The sequence below is a fragment of the Pinus tabuliformis genome, chromosome 8 (assembly GCF_031772625.1).
Source record: "Pinus tabuliformis cultivar Carrire ecotype Pingquan chromosome 8, CPIR1, whole genome shotgun sequence".
Classification (NCBI taxonomy): Eukaryota; Viridiplantae; Streptophyta; class Pinopsida; order Pinales; family Pinaceae; genus Pinus; species Pinus tabuliformis.
The window spans coordinates 1,644,168,868-1,644,180,082 of NC_142294.1; the positions used below are offsets into that span (position 1 = coordinate 1,644,168,868).

The 11,215-nt window shown below is 38.5% G+C and overlaps 2 protein-coding genes across 2 annotated transcripts; both read left to right on the top strand.

Moving 5' to 3' along the window:
• The first annotated feature begins 6,998 nt into the window (after positions 1 to 6,998).
• On the top strand, positions 6,999 to 7,777 carry LOC149242468 (uncharacterized). Its single transcript, XM_089370841.1, has 3 exons — positions 6,999 to 7,014; positions 7,134 to 7,206; positions 7,330 to 7,777. Exons 1-3 carry the CDS (start codon positions 6,999 to 7,001, stop codon positions 7,775 to 7,777), a joined length of 537 nt encoding a protein of 178 aa, XP_089226967.1.
• Positions 7,778 to 8,051: 274 nt separating this feature from the next.
• On the top strand, positions 8,052 to 10,283 carry LOC149242469 (uncharacterized). The gene is made up of 3 exons (XM_089370842.1): positions 8,052 to 8,504; positions 9,542 to 10,063; positions 10,197 to 10,283. The coding sequence occupies exons 1-3, from the start codon at positions 8,052 to 8,054 to the stop codon at positions 10,281 to 10,283; spliced, it is 1,062 nt and encodes a 353-aa protein (XP_089226968.1).
• Positions 10,284 to 11,215: the final 932 nt, after the last annotated feature.

The window sequence follows — 11,215 nt, forward strand, 5'->3', positions numbered from 1 at the left end:
TCTATAGACTCGGAATAAATCATAGAAGTGCTCAATGGGGACTTTGACCTACAACATGGTGACCCAAGTATGAAACCCATGCTTTAATAAGTCACAATAATAATAATAAAAATTATTTTCTTTATTCTTTTAACAAGTACATTACATAATGACTCAAGTACATTATTGAAGACCGAAAATAGTTACATTTTCTAACACTCCATCTTAACTAGGGAGGTATTCATAATGTACATATACAATGGAAGATCTCAAACAATATGAACCATGAATAACTTTTAGGCACCGCAATGCCATGGACTAGATTCCTGACTAGGGCAATCTATCCAACCAATCAATCAATTTAGGCACCGCAATGCCATGGACTAGATTCCTGACTAAGGCAATATATCCAACCAATCACTCAACAATTTAGGCATCGCAATGCCATGGACTACTTTCCTAACCAGGGAAATCTATCCAATTGGGACTAATATGGACTCAAGCTTTCAGCCCCTTTAGGTACCATGAGTGTTACTTGCTAACCATCAACCAAAAAATCCAGGTGTGTATAAAAAATAGAGCTCGATATTCAACACCACCTTTCCAACTTTGGGGACTCATACATCAACACAAAGTGTCAGCCATATGTCTCCCCAAGCAATTCTTCACTCGCAAAGCCTCAACACCGCTTGATCCAGCATATCAAGAATGATCAATCTCTCCCAATCAAACTGATTGGTAACCAGCATGCTATCAAATCCTTCGAGATATTCACTCGTACAAACACAACCCCAGTTAATAACATACTTTCACATGTACATAATCAAATACAAATCTTCGGGGTCTTATAGACAACTGATGTTGCTTCTCAACTTTCCATAGTAGGACTATCAGCCGAATCTTTAACAGAAGATTCCTCAATCATATTTCCTACTATACATGTAGCAACATATCCTCTGAAATTCATTCTTCAATTGATACCAAGCTATGCCCTCCCTCTCAACCAGGAAGCACCTCTTTATCCAGACTCCCTCTTAATCTTAGGGAGATCTCTTTTATTCATGATTCTTCCAAGAGATCAGCTTCTTCTTTTCGACATCAGAGAATCTTTCGTGGCTTCCAACCATTTTATCAGAGTTATCATCATCCCCATCATGCTCATCACATCTTCACCAAGATGAAGATTATGTACCTACACAACTTAAACAGTAAGTACAACCAAATCTATCGAAGCATGATGTTAGCCATATCAAAATCATGGAAGCATTTCATCTTTATCTATATCAGATACCCTAACTCAATTACAAACAAGAGACATATACTCTTCAACATCTTGCTAGGGACTTTGTTATGCACCCTAAACTATTTCATAACAACATTCATTCCCTCTAGGGTTTCAATATGTTTTCCAAAGGCATGACATGCCTGACAACAACATATAACAAACCCTAGAAACCATTCACACAAATATAGATCTTCAAATTATCTAACAGTCTTTCAAAACATATATGTTAGAATTCTCAATAGGGATTCATATAAATCCTAGATTTCATGCAAAAAAATCCATCAAAGTCAATCACAACTTAACATGATTAGCTTTCACTAGGGTTAGTTCCAAACCCCTAGATTTTCAATCAACCATCAACTTATACTAAAGTTTTACTACACTTTCTGGTTTTTGTTACTTTATGTTACAATTTATATGTCCACACTTTCTGATTTTCATGTCTACAAACAATAGTATCCTCAATATGCTATTTGTAGGTCTATAAACAATAGTATCTTTGATATGTTATTTATATGTCTACAAACAATAGTATCTTCAATATTCTAGTTATATGGCCAACTTTTGAAATAGTTGTGTCAAGGGTGTCTTGGCTCATCCATAGGATATGGTGGAGTCACCCTTGCTCTTTTTGCTAAGTCTATGTCTATTGTCCTTTGCTCTATGCACTTGGAATGATAATATCTGATTATTCCGGAACTGTCCAAATTTTGAAGAAATTTCACTGTAATCCCTTATGTAATCTTTTCAACTATCAATATAAATATTTAAACATATTTAAAAAAATATAAAAATAAAATAAATTCAACTCAAATATATTTATCTTAATATTAAAAATACAATATAAATAAATAAATCACTGAAAATTTGAAAATAAATAAATAACTCTTTTGAAAATTTAAATATTAAAAAAACCAAACAAACTTAGAATAGAGTTTAGGAAAAGATCTTGCACAGTAACAAAATTCATATGACACAATTTCACAATTTCAACCACATATTTTATATGATATATAAATTTATATTTAACCTTCTTATATAAATTTGGAATATAATGACTAATTCCATTTTTGTGAATTCCAGCATCAAGCCCTACACTTGTTAAACGTCATGATTTATTTATTTTTAAGCATTCGAAACCAGAATAATGTAAGGCTCCCGCGAATTTTCCCAACTGACATAAATTATGGCACTATATATTGCAACTCTCATCATCATTTAAAAATTACATGAATGACGTGTTCCCGCACCGATTCAGGGCTTTTTAATTAAAAAAAATAAAAAATTATAAAATGAGTTGTTAAATCACCGAGATCTCTTTCTCGTTGAATGGTCACGAGTTCAAATCGCGTAAAGAAACATTTTCTGAAAATGGATCATTTGCATTTAAGGAAACAATTTGAAACTTCCCACAAAATATGGAAGCACCGCAACTGGGGATGGACAGATGTAAGTTTTCAAATTGGCAAAGCCATATGATAGATGGAAGTTTCTATATGGTCCCATCAAAACAAAAAGATTCCATAAGGACCTTGTGCTGTAAAATATTCATTCATTCTCATTAATTGTAATGCCTCAAGAAAATGTAAATATTTTATTTTACTGCAGTAAAAACAAATTGAATATTTAGTGCTATTATCTATTTGAATTAAATAATATTTTTAATTACTGAAAATAGAAATGATCTAAGCATCAACAGAACTGGTAACTTCTGAAAAGGGAAGTTGGAAAACACAGTTGCTGGAAATACAACCCTAACGACCTCCCCTAACTGGAAAGGCTTCCAAAGAAAAGGAAGAGGGGGGGAAAATGCATTGTAGGGATAGGCAAGAGAAAGGGAAATGGCTAAGTCTGGGGATGACTAGATAGCAATGCACGATGTGCGAACAACTTGTTGAGCACTGTGATCTTGCAAGTAAGCTAGGGGGGAGATTCTGGTCCTGAAAATCGAATCTCATGGTAGGGTGGTTGAGAGACAACAGAGAACCCAAGTGAACATTCTAAGGAGTTCTTTACAACTTGGAAAGACCAGGTAAGTAAAGAAACGCCCTGGAGAAATCTGTTGAATAATCATTTATGTGTTTTACACTATTAATGAAAGGTAGAGTTGAGAGGTTTACCTCTGAGGATAGCAGAAGACTACTTGTTGGAAAATTAGTTTTTCTTTTTAATTCAAGGAAAAATAACTAAGGGATAATTCTGTGTAAAAGTAATCTTGAATTTCGAAATCGGGAGTAGAAGTTAAAGTCTGTTGTAATAGTCAAATATCTATGTTCAAAAGATTTAATTACATCAGACATAGTAATAGCATGAAAGCCGACTTTTATAAAAACAACAAAGTAGGAAAATAGAAGAACATACTCATGAATGAAGAAATAACAGAGTGTAGACAACTTTTACAATGAATACAAATTAGGTGCAAAATGGCACCTTTAACCTTATAGAATTTTTTTTTAAGCCAGAAAGGAAACTGTAGCAATTCTATGGAAGAACTCGAAATAAAAATGCAAATTCTAGCCTGGAGCTCGAACCCAATTATCATAACAGAATTTGCAGACATCTAATTCATGTTAAGCCAAAGCAAACAACTGAAATAAGGTAAATACATAATCCACCCAACCTCAATAGATGTGCATTGACGAGATAATACCCGAGTCTCTCTAGGGTTTCTTCTGTGACCTTAAGATGAGAAGGAACCCTTAGAGGGTCTTGGCGACCAGTGATGGAAATATATTTCACCAATAAGAGGAAAAGAAGAAGACTCGCTACAACACCCAATGTAAACTGAGTGGAAACGCAACATAGAAAGCCAACATCTTGGTGAATATACGATTTAATTGCCATGTAAAACAGAATTCGTTGGCACACAACTACACAGAACCGACAACTTGCAGATATAAATTCATGAGAAACTAAAGCTTTGTCTATTATCTTGAATACAAGAACAAAACCATAATACAAGAGCAACATTTCAGAGTCTGGAATGTAAAACAAAATTAGACTGCATACCATAGAGGGGAATTATAATCAAACCCCAGAAAAATTAGTCCACATACATGCCCAGAAGTCCTTATGGACTCGGCTTAAGTTCGAGCATAAATAAATTAGTCTAGCACTTACAGACCTGACCCAAGGTCTCCATCCAAACTAGAAATAACGAGAGCATAGCAGCATAACTGGAGTCACCTACAGGGGCTCGACCCTAGATAACTTAAACAATACTACAAATGGACCCAAAGCAATATGCAAACATAAACACTGGAGAACTAGCCAGAAGGTAAACATAGCATGTATATGCGCCGATGCGGCCAGGTCTTAGGCCATCAGAAGCCACAGCCTCAGGAACCCATTTAAATCCGGAAAAAGACCGTAGAGTGTTCTATTCCGGAACAGTTAAGAATGACCACCATAACTGAAAGACATTAAGGAAAACAAGTCTATAAAACCCTTGAGTTGTGCAACTCCGAATACATTGAGTACCCCACTAACAAATTGACCCAGAACATCGAAACCCTCAGTAGAATCACTGGAGCTTACCAGGAGGCCATCGCTGGAGGGAGGCAGCTGGAGGAGCCTCGTCCTTTCCTTGCTGCATGTGGGCATCCCTTGGTCGCAACCATTCTCCCTTCATCAAGAAAGCAAGAAAAGAAAATTGTTACTGTAATGATTCATGTTGTAAATAGAAAAAAAAACAACTGAAGCAAATACATGATGAATACTTACATGAACACGTAGATTACATGAACAACGGGCGGACCAGTTCTTGTAGTCGAACCCTAGAATGAAAACACAGCAATGCAGACAGGTTTGGCCTGTGGAAGGCGGAGCGGAGCAGGGACGAGTGCCAAGACACAAAGGGGCAGAATGAACCCTACCTCCGGAGATTGTGAAACCTTTGAGACAAAGCTCAGCCCTTGGATCAAACATCCTTTACCTCTGTCGTTGATGAATGGAGGAACCCGAGGTGCACAATAGCAGATGGACAGCTTGCCCGTGCCACACCACCATGACAGAGCAAGAAATAAATGTTATGCTAGGTGTGAAGTACAGGAGAACCCAACAGCTAGTGAGGTGTTAAAGCGACTGTGACGGTGGTACTATGGACTTAATTGTGAGTGACAGTCATACTTACCGGAAAACTTCACCGATTGCCTGAGATATGTAACCATGTATCATTAAGACCAGATGGTGGTATTAATTTATTTAATTCATTTGCGCAAGGGCATGGTGTGCCTTGAGTTAAACAAAGTGATTTTTTTTTTTAATGTGATAGTAGGTAGGTATATGACATGTGGTATCAGAGCCATGTTTACCAAACTGTGGCCTATGGTGATTGGGAATACAATAGATAATGTACTACTGTAATTAAAAAAAAACCATTACTGTGTTAACCTTTTTTGTTTTTCTTCCTATGAAGACTAAGAACAGACGATAGCGGAGTATGAGGAGAACGGATAGTGTTCCACAAAGGCTTGTGGCAGGTCAGGGACCTGCAACAGGGCTTGAAACTAACCCTGAGATATGGATACAGCTGGGAGAGGAGGCCCATAATACTAATTTGGTGATATTAGAGATAGTTCAGGAATTAAAGAGTGAGATGGCTCGCATGCGGGAAGACAATGCGCGATTAACTATGGAACAAGAAAAGATCATGAAAAGTCAGTTGGACAAGCAGAATCAACACCCGCGGAACCCCAGCCCTGAGTAGCAACGAGTGTCAGAAGAACAAGGCTACCATACAGACCAGGAAGAGTAAGAAGGAAGGGAAGAGAATCGAGAAGAGAAGTCGGATAATGCTTCCGAGCACCAGACATCAAAAAGGCAGTAAATAGAATTGCATGGGGAGTTCCGTAAAATAAAACCGCCACGCTTTGACGGAGAGTTGGAGGAGGCAGCTGAGGCTTGGTTGATTAACATGAAAAAATATTTTCAGTTATACAAATACGATCACAACCTCAAGGCGCGGCTAGCCATTTTCCAACTGCAAGGGAAGGCCACCCTGTGGTGGGAAGAGGTCAAGATTGTACAAGGGGTAAGCAAGCAAAATATAACTTGGGAAAAATTTCAAAAATATTTCAAAGAAAGATACCTGACTGAACGATTTTACGATGAGAAAGCAAGGGAATTCCATAATCTGCAACTTGGACAGCAAACAATGGATGAGTTTATCACCTGATTTACCTCGTTACTCCGTTCTGTACCCTACACATGTGAGGAGAAAGCTAAGGTACATCAGTTCATCAGTAGTTTACCCTTGGCAATGAGGGAAAGGATTGAGTTTGATAACCCAAAAACGATGGATGAGGTGATACGAAAGGCCAGGATTTGTTATCAGCAAAGTAAGCAGAAGGGAGAAATTCTAGGAAAGAGGTGGGTTGATAAGAGAGGTAATAAGATGGTTGGAAACACTAAAGGAAATCGTGGCAGTGTTAATAAAGGATTCTCCAAAGGCCAAAGCAACAGAAATCTGCAAAAGAACCCGCTCAGATTAAAGCCACCTATTGAATCCAGAATCAGCGAGCAATCTGGAAAAATTGACAATGAGGGGACAGCAAGGCCTCTAGTACAATGCTGGGGATGTGGAGGGCCTCACTATGTTAAAAATTGTCCTCAACGAAAGGGTACCGAACAGGTTTCATAGATTCATGAAGCATCTACAGTTGGCGATGTGGGACGTAGTATACCAAGGATTAATGCTGCTCTAGAAGATCGTCAGGCAGAGTACCAACCGACCATGGTGGAGTTTGAAGGTAAGATCTTTGATTATACTGTAACTGTTTTAATTGATCCTGGAGCTACGTTAAACTATGTTAGTCCTAAGGTTGTGGAACAATGTAAGTTACAAACTGTTAAGTTTAAAGACCCTTAGGTAGTACATCTAGCAACAAGGGCAAAGAGACGTGTGATAGTAAAGGTCAACAACTGCCCTTTGAAGATAGCAGGTCAGCCGGTGATGGTAGACTTAAATGTACTTTCCCTTGGTTCGTATTACATGTTGATAGGAATGGACTGGTTGGAAAAACGCTGGTCCATTATAAACTAAAAACAAAAACTGTCTGCTACAGGGATGAGCTCGGAGAAAATCAGGAGATGCAAGGTATTAAGAGGCCAGTGCAAATTCGGCTAATAACCGCTTCTCAGTTGGCGAAGTGTATTAGGAAAGGATGTCAGATTTATGCCATCCAAGTGGGTTATGCCAACTCAAAAGACAAAATTGCCACATTGGAGAGTATCCCGGTGATACGAGATTTTGCAGATGTGTTTCCGGAGGAAATACCAGGACTACCACCCAAGAAAGACATAGACTTCACCATCGAATTGGTGCTAGGGGCAGCCCCGGTATCCCGAGATCCTTATAGAATGAGCACACCAGAATTGACAGAGTTAAAGATGCAATTGCAGGAGTTGTTGGACAAAAATTACATCCGCCCCAGTGTGTCACCCTGGGGAGCCCCGGTGTTGTTCGTTAAAAAGAAGGATGGGACCCTTCGTATGTGTATGGACTATCGTTAGTTGAATAAATTGACAATCAAGAATAAATACCATTTACCCCGTATTGATGAACTTTTTGATCAGGGAAAAGGGGCACCAAATCAGAATTAAAGAGGAAGACATAGCCAAAACTGTTTTTAGAACACGATATGGACACTATGAGTTTGTGGTGTTACCCTTTAGATTAACCAACGCCCCCACAACCTTTATGTGCTTATTGAACAACATATTTCATCAGTATTTAGACAAGTTTGTGTTAATTTTTATTGACAATATATTGATATATTCCCGAAATATGGAGGAACACAAGGAACACCTTAGATTGGTACTACAAACTCTCCAAGAGCACCAATTATACACCAAGTACGGCAAGTGTGATTTCTTTAAGGAACAAATACAGTACTTGGGACATATAACCACTAAAGATGGGATCGTTGTGGATCCCGAAAAGATAAGGATCATAATGGAATGGTTGGTGCCAAAGGACATGGCAAACATAAGATCCTTCATGGGATTAGCAGGTTATTACAGGCGGTTTGTGGAAGGATTTTTTAGAGTGGCTTACCCTATCACTTCTTTGCAGAAGAAGGGAAAAACTTTCAAATGGACCGCAGAATTCCAAAAGAGTTTTGAACAACTCAAGCATCTGCTCACCACCGCACCTATTCTAAGCATAGCTGATCCAAGTAAAGACTATGTGGTGTGCACAGATGCGAGTAAAGAAGGGGTAGGAGGAGTACTGATGCGAGTAAGGAAGGGGTAGGAGGAGTACTGATGCAAGAAGGAAAGGTAATCGCATATGAGTCTAGAAAATTAAAAGAGCATGAGCAGAAATATTCCGCCTACGATCTGGAGTTGGCGGCTGTCATTCATGCTTTAAAAATGTGGCACCATTATCTGATGGGAAGAAAGTTTTTATTATTGACGGACCACCACAGTTTGACTAATTACTTTAGTCAGCCCACCTTAAATGCTAGGCAAGCACGGTGGGTAGATTTCTTAAGTGGTTTTGATTTTGAGATCAAGCATTTGAAAGGGAAAGAGAACCGGGTGGCGGACACTTTAAGTCGAAAAATACAATGTCTCTACGAGATTTCTTGCAGCGAAGGGAGAAGTACCTTCGATGAAATGATTAAAAAGGTAGCAGAACAAGATGCAACATATCAGCAAATAGGACAGCAAGTTCAGCATTCAACCAGCAAAGAAAATCAACAAGGATATGCTATGGATGCTGCTGGTATGTTGTATTATAAAAAAAGGTTGTATGTGCCCAATCAAAATAACATTAAAAACTTGATTTTGGATGAATTTCATAAAAGTCACTATGCTGGGCACCCGGGATATTAGAAAATGATCACTGCACTCTGGAAAGAATATTATTGGTCGGGGATGAAGAAAGACGTGGCTGAATACTTAACCCGCTGTCTGGAATGCCAACAAATTAAAGCGGAACACCAGCACCCTGCTGGGTTATTACATCCACTACCAATTCCGGAGTGGAAATGGGAAACCATCTCTATGGACTTCATAATAGGTTTACCCAAGTCAAAAAAGAACAACGATTCTATCATGGTGGTGGTGGACAAACTAAGCAAATCAACACATTTTATACCAGTGCAATCTACATACAGAGCTGTGCAGATTGCCCATATCTTTATGCAAAATATTTTTAGGCTGCACAGGTTACCGAAAACAATAATTTTTGACTGTGTTGTAAATTTGACATCGGTCTTTTAGAGAATTCTGTTTGGATAACTGAATTTCAGTACTGCTTATCATCCTCAGACCGACGGACAAACAAAACGGGTGAACCAGGTTGTGGAAGATATGCTAAGATCATATGTAATGCAGCAACCATCCAAGTGGGAAGATTATTTGCACTTGGTCGAGTTTGTGTACAACAATGGCTATCATACATCCTTGCAAATGAGCCTGTTTGAAGTGTTGTACGGACGAAAATGCCGCACACCCTCAAGCTGGGGTGGACCAGAAGACAGGCTGATGTTGGGTCCCAAAATGCTTAAGGAGATGGAAGAAATGGTCAAGAAGGTACGGTCCAATTTAAAGGCAGCCCAAGACAGGCAAAAGAACTTTGCAGACCGGAAAAGGACTTTTAAAAAATATCAAGTAGGTGATCATGTGTATGTGAGAATTCGAGCTAAGAGGAGCATGTTACAATGGAGTGGGAGCGCCAAGCTGGCACCCCGGTTTTGTGGACCTTTTCAGATCTTAGCAAGAGTTGGGCCGGTGGCATACCAGCTCGCTCTGCCAAGTCATATATGGGTCCACAACGTCTTCCATGTATCGGTATTAAAAAAATATGTTTATGACCCTAAGCATGTAATCAGCTAGCAAGACATACAGGTAAGAAAGTATTTTCGGTAGACTAATCAAAATGTGGCTATAAAAAAAAACTGACTTAAAATGTTGTGTGCTTCAGGTCGAGCCGGAAGGAGAAATCTTGGTCGAGCAGCTGAATATACTCGATCAGAGAGAAGTAACGCTGCGGAAACGAGCCATCAACTAGATTAAAGTGCAATGGCAACACTTTGGGCCAGATGAGGCCACCTGAGAGGATGAACAACTCATGAGAGAAGCTTATCCATGACTATTCATGGCCGAAAAACATCGGGATGATGTTTGATTTCAGGAGGGGGAGATGTAATGCCCCCAAGAAAATGTAAATATTTTATTTTACCGTAGTAAGAACAAACTGAATATTTAGTGTTATTATCTATTTGAATTAAATAATATTTTTAATTATTGAAAATGAGAAATGATTTAAGCATCAACAGAACTGGTAACTTCTGAAGAGGGAAGTTGGAAAAGACAGTTGCTGGAAATACAACCCTAACTACCTCCCCTAACTAGAAAGGCTTCCAAAGAAAAGGAAGAGGGGGGAGGGAAAAACTGCGCTGTAGGGACAGGCAGGAAAGAGGGAAATGGCTAAGTCTGGTGATGACCAGATAGCAATGCACGATGTGCGAGCAACTTGCTGAGGACTGTGGTCTTGCAAGTAAGCTAGGGGGTAGATTTTGGTCTTGAAAGACGAATCTCATGGTCGGGTGGTTAAGAGACAATAGAGAACATAGGTGAACCTTCTGAGGAGTTCTTTACAACTTGGAAAGACCAGGTAAGTAAAAAAACCACCTGGAGAAATTTGTTGAATAATCTTTTATGTGTTTTATAATGTTAATGAAAGGTACAACTGAGAGGTTTAAATATGAAGATAACAGAAGACTACTTGTTTGAAAATTTGTTTTTCTTTCTAATCCAAGGAAAAATAATTAAGGAATGATTATGTGTAAAAGTATTCTTGAATTTCGAAATCGGGAGTATATGTTGAAGTCTGTTTTGTAATAGTCAAATATCTATGTTCGAAAGACTTAGATTAAAGCAGACATAGTAATAGAATGAAAGCATACTTTTATAAAAACAACAAATTAGGCAAACAGAAGA